General features: G+C 42.9%; 1 protein-coding gene across 7 annotated transcripts in view; it reads right to left on the bottom strand.

Annotated features, from left to right (window-relative positions):
* Positions 1–2396: 2396 nt before the first annotated feature.
* LOC142463899 (sperm-specific sodium:proton exchanger-like) overlaps positions 2397–14820 on the bottom strand; it is a 956006-nt gene continuing 943582 nt past the window's right edge. For all 7 annotated transcript variants that reach the window (XM_075566732.1, XM_075566736.1, XM_075566735.1 and 4 more), the window contains 2 exons: positions 10165–10238; positions 2397–2770 (listed from right to left, as the gene is read on the bottom strand). In XM_075566732.1, the coding sequence (XP_075422847.1) occupies positions 2720–2770; positions 10165–10238 (125 nt within the window). In that variant the 3' untranslated portion in view covers positions 2397–2719. The remainder of the gene's footprint in view (positions 2771–10164; positions 10239–14820) is intronic.

Here is a 14820-nt window from a genome sequence, read left to right as displayed (position 1 = left end):
CCTCCTCTGAGGTAGATCAATAGCCACGGTCCTTCAGTGTGCCCCCAATTTCTTGGCATTCTGATCGACCATGCCTATCGATCTACCCTTAAGATAGCCCTGGTCACAGGCCTTATACAAGTCCTGGTACATATCATTTCAATGGAAAAAGATGATGAGTAAACATCTGGAAGAAGAAAGAAAAAAGGAAAAACAAGAAGACTTCTTTAATGTAACAAAGAACTACTACTCACAGAAGAATGTTCTTCAATCAACAAAGGATCCATTGCTTCAGGTCAAATTGAGGATTCACAGCCAGGATGCATCCGGATTGGATTTATTGTTTCAGCTTGATTTTTTTTCTTTGTTTATTATTGTGTCGTTGGCAGGGATTAATTTTTCATGGTTGTTTGGATTTTTATTTTTATTGGCCATCGGGCTAGTATTGATTTATTTTTTTATGGTTGGGCATTTATTGGAATTATCTGCTGGTTCCCCTGAGGATGAGTAGAATGACCTTCATCTTGGCAGGGGTAAGTGATGCTTTTATTAATTTAAGGTTTTCATTGATTACCAATGTGGCTATCTAGGCCCCCGTTGAAGGCTTAGGTAGCCACAGTGACAATCAATGGATTAAAAAGATAGATTTTATTCGGTTATTATTTATTGCAATGCATATTTTGTGACCCATATTTTTGTTATGCTTTTCTATGGGCAAAATCCATATTATCCCCATTTGTTTATAGGGCTATTGTCCATAACTGTGGGGTGATTTTTGTGGGGTAGGGGGTGGAAAATGGGGGTTGTGGCCCAGGGGAGAGTGATTAGGTTTCCCGGGTTGGAGGTGGGTGGTGGGAGGGGTTAACCCCTTGGTTAGCTTAGTGGTTAGTAAAGCATTGTATAACAATGCTTTACTAGCCACCAAACGAGGCTAGGTAGTGTGGGATTATGTTTTTATTAAACTTTTATTAACCCCATTGTAGCCCTTTCTGGTGAGCTAGTCATGAAGCTCATTATTGGTTTACCTGTGGTCTACGAAGGGGTTAATATTTACTGCAATGTATTTTAATTACCATGTTATCATCTATTTCAGGTTGGTTTATCTTACAGTATCTTGCTTATCTATATATTGACCAACATATTGGCCATTATATAAATACATGTAGGAAAGACAGGGCTAATGGCATCCTGGAGTAGGTGATAAAATATTAGCAATTAAAAAAAATAGGTTTGACGCATGGTGTCTTCAGAGCTGAACACCATTAATTTCAGTTCCAGGGATCCCCTGCTTCCGGAGATACACACCTCTGTAGGTGCTGCCGGTGTCTCTCTCCAGGATTTTGGAATTAAAGTCAGAATTCTTAACAATCCACTAACATTTTTTGGTGCACAATCCGTGGTTGGTTTTTGGGGTGGAGCGGAGAGGGGGGAACACACAGATTTGTCCTAAAATTCCTGGAATCGGATTTGGAATGTACCGCTCATCTCTACTAACAATGCTCAGCATAATTAAAAGACATAACATCAGTAATCATAAAGGTAAAGTATAAAGAACAACTATAAGAAAACAAATCATATAGAGAAAACTCCCTTAACAACCAGAGAAAAATGTAAAGGCTGGCACCTTAGAAACTCGATGATTCTGGCAAAAAATTAGGCCTTTTATCAAGACTATTATAGTTGTTGTTTATACTTGCCTCTTATGATAGCTGATGTGATGTCTTTTGATTGTCTCAAGGAATTGTTAGTCCTATTGTGAAAGATACTTGTTTCAATACATTTTTAATACATATTTTTGCATTATGTTGTCCTTTGTATTCATTTTGGTGCATTGATTTCCATATATTTAATATGTCACATCATATAGACGATGCATAGATCCAGGTACTTGAATGCTATTGAATGTGGGAGTTTGACATTAGTGTTTGAGTAAGTTCCAAGTACCAAATTAGCGCAAGACTGTTTTTGCTAATTGATTCATGAGTGTTTTACAAGTAACCTCATATTTATCCAATATACAATTTTTTAAGGAACTTTTTGCTCTTTTCTGATACCAGATTTCTAATGTGGTACGCAGCGGATTAACTGATCTTGATTTGGATCCTATCCTGTACAGTCTTTTAGGTTTTGAGTGGCTAAGTAGGCAGCCACCTTTGGTCTCAGTATAAGGAGGAGTTAATTAAAAAAAATTGAAAGTCCATATAGTATGCAAGTTACTTTAGGCTGTAATGGGCAATATAGGGAGTATTTGATTACTGTACTGTATGTTGTGTTGTTTTTTTTAACTTCTTGTTAAGAAGTAAAGTTACATGTACAGTATATAGTCCGACACATAAATAGTCACTTAAACTCGTAATAAAAAACGGATACTTCTCATAAATTAAAGAGAAAAAATGAATCACACATTATTTTGCGTTAACATTATATATTTTTAGTTACATAAACAGTAACATCAGTAACATTTCATTAGCATTAACATGAAGATTTTGTATATATTTCTATTTTACAAAACCTATTAACTGACAAACTAAAAACAACAAAAAAAATGAACCATCCTCCAACATACTTTATAGTTTCAATAGGTTATGCATGCGGTACAGCAAACAGAAGACGTGAAGTTTATTCCATTGCCTTTTTAAATTTAGCTATGCTATAATATAAAGAGATTATTCTAAATAAATTATTCTAAATTCCACATATTCCACATTTATCAGCATTTCAGAAGTTGTTATTTCTGTCTTCAATTCTTGGTTTCTACATCCAAATTTCCCGGTAGATCTTCATCTGTCTGCTGCAATACAAACACGTGTGTGATTGGATCAATGCTCTCAATTAATCTTTACACGACAGCACCATACTTCACAAGCAAAAAGGACTGTACAGTATGTGTCAAGGCAATGTTGGTGTTTTCTTGCATTGAATGAGGCATTTGAGGGATGTAAGATAATGAGTACAGATGGGCAAAATTCTCAACCTTGTTCGAATCTGCCGTGGATTGGCCATTTCCTTTTATCAGTGGAATTCCGCAGATCAGTCTCAAAAAGGCAGATTCATTTAACGCAACTGAAAACTTGGAATATAAAAGTACAGATACTGTATAACTTAAATAGCAGCTAATGCCAGATCAATGGCACTTACAGTAATAACACCCCCCAACCCCATAATGTGATTCAAGACGATAGAATCCAGTCCAGTAAGAAAGGGTTGTGAGATTTTAGGATTGTCCGTGTGGGTTGGGATATTAATTGGGTTAGATTTAGTGATTTGAGTTATGTCCGGATTTTGATGTTTTTTGGGTTAAACCAATTGAGGTTGAAATCCCCAAGAACTAGCAGCTCACTCTTCGCATTAAGAGATGAAATTGTGAAAAGAAAGAGAGTGATAGCAACTAGGGATTATAGTGGGGCTTTAGGGGGGTGGTAGATGCCCTCAATAAGAAAGGGCATAGAGAAGCAGAGGCACATTTTGCCAACTAAGATTTCAAAAGAGGGTGGGCTTTGGGGGGAAATTTATCAGCATAAATTATACGAAAAACAAAAATGAAAGAATATCCGGAGCGCAGCAACTGAAAGGCAGAATCCAAGGTAAGCAGCACTCAGGTAAGTTCAAAAAAGGGGTTTATTTGGACAAACAGCAATCTCCATGGACACCTCCTACATGTTTCACGCCCGCAAGGCTCTTTATCCAGGAGCTGACACAGCCGCTGGATACACAGCCGCTGGATACACAGCCGCTGGATACACAGCCGCTGGATACACAGCCGCTGAAGCTCCGGTTGCCTTGATTGAACCTATCCTCTTGGGGGGGGGGCGCTAACATATGAGGTAAGTCTACTTTCCTTACCTTTGGTCCCCATCCAAGTGCTAGGCACCAGATCCCACTTATAGATCTCCCTCCATGACAGAACTACACACGAGATCAGACTCGTTGTCAGCATACCCCCTGAGTGCATGACAGCAACACATTGACTAAATTATATGAAGTCTGCTATATAAAGTAACACCCCTCCTCCTTTCTTTGATCTATTTTTAAAAAAAATGGAGTATCCCTGAATGGAGATTGTTACCTCAAGGGTTTTAGGAGTTAACCATGTTGCAGTTAGAATGATGGCTAATAGGCGTATGCAGAAAGCACCATGCCCTTAGTTCATTCAGTTTAGGCTGCAGGCTCGGGATGTTTATATGGGCAACATATAGCCTTTTTTGGAATTTGAAAGGGGCATTCCCAGGATTATGGGAGGACCTTGGTCAAATGATACTATGCATATCTTTTTTTTAATTACATACACAGTAAATGTTATATATACACTACCGACACACTTTATTCGAGTGTGGCCGGTACCGCAAGCCGGGAGATTTCCCGGCTTGCTAGTGGCCGCCCCTCGGCGTGCCGCGCGTCATAGACGCGCGGTCACGCGTCATCGGGAGCGTGCGCCCCCTGCACGCGTGTCCAGGGGCTCCCCGAGGGAGCCCTGGTGTCCCGCGATCGCGGGACAGCGGCAGGGGGTTCCGGGGGACCCGGCGGACCCGGCAGCGGTAGGGAGAGCGCCCCGATCGGAGGGCGCTCTTCCGCTGCTTCGGCGCGCGCCCGTCACACTCGGGCGCGCGCCAGGCTACTGCTGCGGCACAGAACGGGCAAATGCTCGAATAAACTGTGCCGCAGCAGTATACATATATGTGTATATATGTATGTGTATGTATTTATATATATACTAGCTGAGAGACCCGGCGTTGCCCGGGATGTAATGTTCCCGCTCCTCTCTGTCTCCTCTCTCCTCCCCCCTCTCTCTGTTTATCCCCCATTCACATCAATCCAGTCCCCCCCCTCCTTTACAGCTCTGTTTGTCCCCCTTTACAGCTTCATGCAGTGTGTGCGTCAGTCATTGTGTGTGCGTCAGTCAGTGTGTGTGTGTGCGCGTGCGTCAGTGAGTCTGACGCAGAAACACAAACACACACACACAGACTGAGTGACGCACACACACACACACACCTCCTTGCGCCCCCCGTGCTCCCGGCTCGGCCACGGGGGGGTTAACTGCTTGCTGGCGCTCCCGGCGGTAAGACGGGGCCGCGATGAGAAGAGCTGAGTGAGGCGGCGTGTGAGAGGCGGCGGGAGTTTTGCTGGCGGTGTGTGAGAGGTGAGGTGGAGGAGGCTTGGCGCCGGGGAGGCTGAGGTTTGCGGTGAGGGGGGGCGGGGGGTTTGCGGTGAGGGGGGGCGGGGGGTTTGCGGTGAGGGGGGGCGGGGGGTTTGCAGTGAGGGGGCGGCGGGTTTGTGGTGAGGGGGGGCGGGGGGTTTGCGGTGCGGGGGGGATTTGCAGTGAGGGGGGGTGGGGAGTTTGCGGTGAGGGGGGGCGGGGGGTTTGCAGTGAAGGGGGGTGGGGGGTTTGCGGTGAGGGGGGCACACACACACACGACGGGAGTGAGAGGGGGTGGAGAGTGGGACTGGCGCAGATCCGAGGAGAGTGAGTGAGTGTGTGTGTGTGTCTCTCCTTTGGCCCGTCACTCCGCCTCAGGCCAATGAGAGGTGTGCAGGGGCGGGCGGGCCAAGGGAGCAATCTCATTGGCCTGGCCCAAGGTCCAATGGGATTGCCGCTAGGGACACAGGGAGGGACACAGGGAGACACATACAGACATAGAAACATATGACTGTTTGAGAAATATATAGTAGATATATATATATATATGTGTGTATATATGTATGTGTATGTGTATATATATATGTGTGTGTGTGTGTGTATATATGTATATATATATATAATACATATATATATATATATCTATATATATATATATATATATCTATATATATAGATATATATATATATATATAGATAGTCATGTGAAAAAGAAAGTACACCCAATGTACTTAATTCCATGGTTTTACATACAGTATCTGGACATAATAACAATCAACTGTTCCTTAGCAGGTCTAAAAATTAGGTAAATACAACCTCAGATGACATATTACACCGTGTCATGATTTAACAAAAATAAAGCCAAAATTGAGAAGCCATGTGTGAAAAAGTGCTAATCAAATGCCCTTGATTAATTGATCAGCAAGGGTCACCACCTCTATTAAAGCGAAAGTTTTAGCAGTTTGCTGGTCTGGAGCATTCAGGTGTGTGTTAACAAAATGCCAAGGAGGAAAGGCATTAGCAATGATCTTAGAGAAGCAGTTGTTGCTGCCCATCAATCTGGGAAGGGTTATAATGCCATTTCCAAACAATTTAAAGTCCATAATTCTACACTGTGGAAGCTGCTGAATTCTCTCCATATCGGATGATCTTACCGGAGTGGCTTGGTTCCTGCATTCTGGCTGGCGATTGAGTATTACTTATAACTGCTTGTATTTCCGTTATGTTTGTGAGTGTGCCTTTTTATACATTCAACTCCACATAAATTTTTGTAAACTTTACTACGCTATGAGTGCGCCTGTTTTTTGCTTGTTTATATATATATATATATATATATATATATATATATATATATATATATATATATATATATATATATATATATAGCCTATCCCATAGCCTCTCTTGCATTCCCAGTAAAATCAACCCCACACTGATGAGACCCATCAAGGTCGAAACGGCTGTCTGTGGGTGGTTTTCTGGGTATGCACCTTAACCCTGGCTGTGCTCAAAGCTGTGACCATGCAGCAAGCTTAAGCCTATAGGGAACCATGTTCAAAATGGTTATTGAGGCAAAAAGTGACACTGTGTGCTCATTTGCATGTCATTTCCCAGAATCCCTTGCTGCAGTGGAAGTGCTGTATGCTGGGTGATAATGGGGAAAGGCGGGGTTGCAGACCTGCCTAAGACATGCAGATGAGCATACAGTTATATTTGCATATTTGCTTTCCTGTGGAGGGTTTTTGTCACTTTTTTTACTCACCATAACTTAACTCAGTATTATGGTTTAGCCTATCCCATAGCCTCTCTTGCATTCCCAGTAAAATCAACCCCACACTGATGAGACCCATCAAGGTCGAAACGGCTGTCTGTGGGTGGTTTTCTGGGTATGCACCTTAACCCTGGCTGTGCTCAAAGCTGTGACCACGCAGCAAGCTTAAGCCTATAGGGAACCATGTTAAAATGGTTATTGAAGCAAAAAGTGACACTGTGTGCTCATTTGCATGTCATTTCCCAGAATCCCTTGCTGCAGTGGAAGTGCTGAATTCTGGGTGATAATGGGGAAAGGCGGGGTTGCAGACCTGCCTAAGACATGCAGATGAGCATACAGTTATATTTGTATATATATATATATATATATATATATATATATATATATATATATATATTTATATATAAAAATAAACAGATGGCACACACATATGTGGCAAAAAGGTGCTTGTCCCATACAGGTAATGTATAGATAGGTTCCTTACCGAGTAGATCCAGGATCCCAAGATCACGAGGCAAGAAGGAGACAGCACACTCAAAGGTAAAAAAAACCAGCGTGTATTCAGTAGAAAAACCGGCACATAAACCCAATGTTTATGTGCCGGTTTTTCTACTGAATACACGCTGTTTTTTTTACCTTTGAGTGTGCTGTCTCCTTCTTGCCTCGTGATCTTGGGATCCTGGATCTACTCGGTAAGGAACCTATATATATATATATATATGTATATATATATATATATATATGTATATATATTATATATACATATATATACATATTGTGTGGTATGCTTTTTTTTTTTTTTTTTTTTAGCTTGCTGGGATTATGTGTGCTTATTAACTTTTTTCCAGCTGGTCTCAGCTGTTTGGAGGTTAGTGGCCCCTCCCCCCTAGGGTTTAAGCTTGCCCCTCCCCCACTCCAATTACCAGATCTTTTTCATATTGCAGGCTTTATACAGATCCAATGTGATCATTCTCCCTCCTAATATAGAGGTAAATGAGAATTTTAATCAGGTAGTGTTAGGACCTGCAAATTGGGTCAAATCTTGTTGTGCCTTGCATGCTTAATGCTTTGGTCAAAGGGTTTAACTAAATTACCCCTTTTCAAGAGAATATATAGGTATTTCACTGTGCATTTTTGTCATATTGTATGCAGCTTTGGGCTTCTCTGTCTTTTGTTGTATATAGTCTAGTAAGTCTCCAGGATGGAGTAGGCTTTGTTTTTATGCTTTATGTTTTGGCATAAAGGGACAGTACCCGATACTTTATGTTGGTTTGTGTTGTAAATAAACCCTGCCGAGGGCTTGTTTAAACACAATATCTACGTTTATGTGTTTCTCTGACCTCACCTACAGGCTGTTCCGTCACAGGCTCTGTAACTAATTATGTTAATTAAAGGACAACTAAAAATGGAAAAAGGGAAAAACAATAGAAATTCAGATGGCATGTATTTATTCAGATTTAAGAAGGATTTGCGGCCATATTTACTAAGCAGACTTCTGCCATAAGACATTTTGGCAGTATTGGAACCACCGTACAAAACATTGAAGTCAATGGGATGTAAGGTGTCTTCCGGTGCTAGACAATGTCTTATGGTAGAAGTGAGAAAGAAGGAAGGAAGCTCTAGCACTCTATTACTAGAAACATACAAAATAAGTGGTAATGGAATAAAAAAGTATATGGAGATCCTACTGTATGTATGAGAAAAGATTTACATACTCCCAGGATCAAGATTAATTGCTTAGTTTCAAGGGGACATATAGGAAATTATATTATATGCCTGTGAACTGTTCCTGTTGCACCGACAATGGACTGTATGTCTTTTTTCTAGTGTACAGATAATTATAGCCAAATAGTCCAGACTTGGGTGGAAATTGCGTAAAAAGTGTGTCTTAGTCCCGCTGCTGGAGTCAGTAGGAGGGAATTTCCAAATCCCTCAGAAGAAAATTATGGCAAATGATGGATGTTCACTGGAGCATAGACCAAGCGAGATGGTTTGAAAGACAAAAAGAGAAAAGAGAAAAAAAAAAGAGGGGGGGGGAGCAGTGGTGTAACTCTATAATTTAAATAACCATCTAGTCCAGTAACGTACAGTAGATGACCAGAAAGACATAAACGGGCATTGCCCACTGTGCTGAAACGTCTTGTATTTGACATGCACAAAACACAAGATAGGCGTTTGCAAGTGGAAAATATATTATTTTTTATCCGGAAATATTTTTTTTTTGTAACAATTTTTTTATTGGAAATATTCAAAAGTTACATTACATTCAGGAGTGTCATGAGCCCATGACACTTTGCTATGATACAATCTTACAGTGACCAATAACATTTTCCCGTTTCCTACGAGGGGGGGAAAAAGGGGGAGGGTGAAGAGGCGGGGGGGGGAAAGGGGAGGGGGAGACAAACGGGGAGGGAAGGGGGGGGATGGGGGAGTATGAGGGGGGGGGGAGGGGGGCACGCCGCCACCTCCCTATCACCCCCCCTGGGTGCAGGGAGGGGGAGGGGCCCCAGTGGCATCGGAGCGAGGCCCTTTTTGGATTTTATCTTTCCACCCAGGGGTCCCAGGTGTTCCAGAACTGGGGCATCTTTTTTTGGAGCATTGCCGTCAGTTTCTCCATTGTCATTACTTCATTAATTCTTCTGACTACTGTCGTTCTCGAGGGGGCTTTGATCTGCTTCCAGGCGGCTGCTAGAGAACATCTAGCCGCTGTCAGTATGGCCGAGATTAGCCTAGATATTGGTGGTGGAAGGTCGTCTATGGGTTTGTTCAGCACCAGGGAAAGTGGATCTAGGAGGATGGGAAGTCCCGTGACCTCGTGGATAAGCGTCTGGATCATGGTCCAGTACCTCTGGATCTCCGGACATGACCACCAAATGTGGGCCATGTCCCCCTTTTGACCACATCCCCGCCAGCACATATCTGGAAATATTTTAATAAAACTATATTATGCTATGGCAATCTTTATCTGTTTTTAAATAAGGTACATCAAGAAAAACAGATATAGATAACCTGGATGTCTCCAATTGAGATTGTTCCAATCAAGAAGCATGTGTAAATGCTGGTCTTAAATATATTTATATTAGATGCTTATTTAAATTAAAGTGTTACACCACTGTTGCCCCCCTTTTTTTCTCTTTTTGTCTTTCAAACCATCTCACTTGGTCCACATGCCAGAGGACGTCCATCCTGGGCCACACATTTCTTATAGTAGAAGACTGCTCAGTAAACATGGACCCATTATCCTCAACATCAAGATCTTCCAGATAATTGTCAAACTTACAGATTCACTTTCTCCAAGCATTATCAGAGTGTCGCTCACAGCTATGCTGATGCTTCCTCTGCCACTTTTTGACACTAAGGGAACATAAAAGCATTATTACTGGCAAACAAATGTCATAGCAAAAAAATCTAAAAACAAATAATTACAGGTGCTGAACACAGCAGTGAACCCTGTACATTGCTTGTAATTCAACAAATTATACACCACTTTGTAACAGCATTTTTTCTCTGACTAAAAAAAAAATACTTTCGCCATCTTTACTTGAGAGGTCAATTAGTACACTGTCTATGTCATGTATGAAGAGTATATAAAAAGGAAATATTGTGATGAAGCACTATAACATTATCCAACGCTCCATAATGCAAAATTGGTGCAATACGTCTGCTACCAAAGGTCAAGATGTTTCTTATCAAACAAATCATTGCTTTATGTGGAACTTTTCCTATTTGAAACCTCTTGCTGTTTTCTGCATCATCATTGCATTGATGAATTTGCCATGCCGTGGTCCCTTTTGTGAGTACTGTAGTGAATGTATTCGTGAATATTTGTACTTAATTCTGTATCAATTTCAATTTTCTATCTGATGACAGTAATGACAATAATATTATTAATAATAAACCTTAAATTAAGGTGAAATTAATGTACCCCAACTTATGTACACAGGGAAAAAAATGTTTTGTCTTACACTGTAAATTGAACAATATGTAAAATTGTAAAGGAAAAATAAATCTTTGCCCTTAAAAATAATGGGTAGGTTTGTGTAATGATTGGGGGCCATATTTCCTAAATAGAGTTATGCTATAAGAAACCTTCATGCACTTGAAGTCACCTAAAATTAAAGTCAATGACCTATAACGTGTATCCAGTGACTGTCTTATGCAGAAAACGGCTTAGAAAATAAGGTCCATAATTCCTTCTTTGAATGGAAATATATGAAGAAATATAATGAACAGGTTACACCCTAAAGTAGATCTTCTCCTAATTTGATTCTTCATTTTGAAGCTTATAAGAACATTGCTTTAGCATCTTTTTCACGGTCACCTATATCTACATTTAAATCTCCTCCAATCATTAATAATATAAAATTGAGAGATTTTCATATACAGTAAAGAAAAAAATACCGTAGGTGTGTGACGGTAGGGGGTAACTGACCTTCATAATAAAGGTGAAGCCCGGCTGGTTACCCCTAAAAACCGTGTGTAATTGGCTCTCTGTGTTTGCTCTTGGGGTCAGTAAAGTGTATTAATGTATCCCCTGTAACCATGTTCCCTCAAACTGTCCCCTCAAGCTAGGGATGTCCTGTGTGTTTAGGACCCCTCATAGGAAATAGCTGCAGGACCGGGACTTTGGGAACAGGAGTTTAAGGGTGGATGTTGGGGGGCAAATAGGGTTAAAAACTATGTAAAGTGTTGCTGACCCATTATACCGGGAGTACTGTAATTGTACCCGCAAATATTGCATGTTTTGCGAGTACGTGTCTAAGGATAAAGACAGCGTGTGTTGGAGTGACAATATACTATTTACACGAATAGACACAGCTCAAAGTGACTAAGCACTGGGCTAAGCCTGGAGCAAGTCAAATTGTTCCTCAGAACTTGGCCGTGACTGTAGAACTTGTCCTCATCTAGGCTAGGCTTCTCCGGCATCTCCGTGCCAAGTACTTTGCTATTCCGAGCAAAGCACTTTTGGAATGCCTGCCAGCGCTTCAACAGAGAAAGCCCTAGGATGCTCTCATTCTCTGATCGGGCAGTCCCTTACATAAACCTCGCTGTCCCATGTTTAACATGGAAGAGGGACTGGCGACCAATCAGAGCATGGGTTTGCACACAGTAGCCAATCAAGAGCCAGAGACTCGCCTGACTGTAACCAATTAAAGGGGGCAGAGGGGGAGGCTTAGATTCAGGTTGCCGGCATGGCGGGAAATATGAACTGGCCAATGGAAATCGTGCCTACGTACTCTGTCTTTGCAATGGCTAGGGCTCTAAAACTTGGATTCTACCACTTGGTTTTAAAACAGTCACTGCACTGTGTTTTAAAACTTGGTTGTAGAACTTGCTGGTGGCGCCATGATGTTACATAGGGTTATTTCATTAATAAAATACTCCGTCTTTATACATAGAACTGTACCCGCAAACATGCACGATTCGCTGATACAATTACAGTACTACCGGTAGAACCGGCCAGCAACACTTGACTCACATTTTAACACCTTTCGCCCTCCAACATCCACCCTTAAACTCCTGTTCCCAAAGTCCCGATCCTGCAGCTATTTCCCATAAGGGGTCTAAAACATACAGGACATACTCAGCTTATGAGCTCACAGGGGACAGCTAAGGAAACATTTACAGGGTATACAGTAAAAACACATTACCTGCCCTATGGGCTTCTAAAGACAGCCCAGTACACACAGTTTATGTGGCAGCTGCCGGGCTTCACCTTTATTATGAAGGCTGGCTACCCCTACTGTGACATCTTCCCTCTCAAGAAGAAGGCTCCAGGACAGTCACTTTATCCAGTGGCTTTTTGAGCCGAAAAATTATTGAGACATCAGGGTTGAGGCAGAGTCCCTCTGGCCAGGAAAGTCCTCTGGAATTGCTGTTCTCCTTGCCCCTTACACTGTCCAAGTTCAACAGGGCAAGGCTCCACCGCAGCAATAAACCCGTCTCTCCCTGCCACCCTGGTACCCACCCCCCGGGGCTGTGATCCCTGATCACTGGGGAAGGTTTCTCAGTAAGATAGGGCTTAGGGCTGCAAGGCCTTCTTTGCTCCAACTGCAGCAAGACAGATCCGCAGAGCCTGAAATGCTGTCCCACACTTGGGGGACCAGGCTGCCAGTACCCTAAGCTGCTGCTCAGTCAAATCAGTCAGGGGTTCAGTCAGGGCGCTATAATGGGTCACTAAATCCTGGTAGTACCCTTGCACTTCCCTGATCTCCCCCTCTATGCGACTGGGCAATCAACCCACTGGTCCCGCTTGGCTCCTCCGTAGCTAGGACCACATCTCTTCCTAACACCTCTCGCACACATTCCCACTGGGGAACTGCGAGTTGGAGACCTACAGCCTGGCTCTCCCGATCCCCCAGTGGTGGGCTATAGACAGCAATCCCCACCGCTTCACTCCCAGCCTCTTGCTGGAAGTGCATCCCTAGTCCCGGTGGCAGTCTCCGTGGGGCTCTCTGTCAATAAAGCCTGTCATGGGAGACCTGGTTTATTGTACACCTTTTACCAGGATCATGTATTGAGCGAAACAAGATAATGAAATACACTGAAGTTTATTCACAGAAATAGGCATACACATAGTGGAACAAAAAATACACACAAAAAGACACACTTACTTGGGTACTGGGGTTGAAAACTAGACTTTCCTAGCTGCAGGGAACTCCAAATAAGAGTTTATCCTTGACCAGGACTTAGTACCAAACGTCCTGGAACTGAAATCGCCTTGAAATCCCAACCGCAACCGCTACGTTAGTTTCTGAGAACTTGGCAACGAAAAGCTGGACTTAGAATATTTTCCGGGCAGACTTTTCTGAAGTCGGTGCTCTGCTATTCGCGCAAGAGCACATTTGAAAAGCCCACCCAAACTTCTGGCGCTGAGAATCTCAAACGTTATTGATTTAGGGGTTTCTTATAGTATTTTGGAGTTCATTTGCAAAATATTACAGCCAATCACAGCGTGGGAACATTCTTAGTAGCCATTTAGAGCGAAACCGGTATAGAAAGCCAGGTTAGCGGGGAATCTGAATCTGCTAAGGGACATGCGCAAGTTTGCCACCTCTGTCCCTTACTATTCAGATGTCACCCGCTGGGTCAGGTTCCTCCAGGTTTGGTAGGACAAATGGCAGCCAGGAAGACTGCCATTCATCCCAGAACATAAGTACTTGAGCCCTTCCCTGTTACCAAAATGGCTCTCACACCTCTGGCATCCTCTGGTGGCTTTCATCTCTGATATCCAGCAGACTTACTGGCACCAACTTGGTAGACCTGGTAGCCTATCTGCACATTGGTCCCTAAAGTCCAAGCTCATATACATTGCACACAGTATATTACAGTGCACACAGTATATTACAGTATTAAACACAATGTTAATAAAATATAATTTTAATACATTCTAGATCAGAGTTAACCAAAACAGAGCTTGACCTTTTTTAAGAGCCTTGTTACCCGCTCACAGTCACACTCTTACACTTACACTTTTCTCGTGTCTGCCTGCTAGCTGGCAGGCAACCCAGGCGTGGCCAAACGCTGATGCCTCCGGGGATGTCTCCAGCCCGCAGAACATTTTCACTGGCCAGGCTCGGGTGCGAGGAACCCCCTGATGCCCCATCAGTAGTGTCTCCTCCTCCCCTGCACAATCTGTTTCCTACCCACTCAGGGACTCACTAACTGGCCCCTCTCGGTCCAGAGTCTGGCCGGAGCAACCGGGGCTGGTACCCAGTACAAAAGAACACTGGGTCTGGGGAAGTGATCGGACATGATCCTGGAGGCAGGCTCGGTCGCCTGAGTTCTCCTGTCATCCAGATCAGGGTCTTCCCGCACCATCTCCTGGGACCACTCACTGAGCTCCAGCCATTCACCCTCCGTCACACTGTCAGGGGAATGGTCAAAATGGGGGTCGGAATATACATAGGGACACAGGTTAGGCATGGTCTGGCTT

This window comes from Ascaphus truei, chromosome 12 (genome assembly GCF_040206685.1).
Source record: "Ascaphus truei isolate aAscTru1 chromosome 12, aAscTru1.hap1, whole genome shotgun sequence".
Classification (NCBI taxonomy): Eukaryota; Metazoa; Chordata; class Amphibia; order Anura; family Ascaphidae; genus Ascaphus; species Ascaphus truei.
Note: the sequence above shows the minus strand (reverse complement) of the source record. Positions and strands in the feature narration are given on the sequence as shown.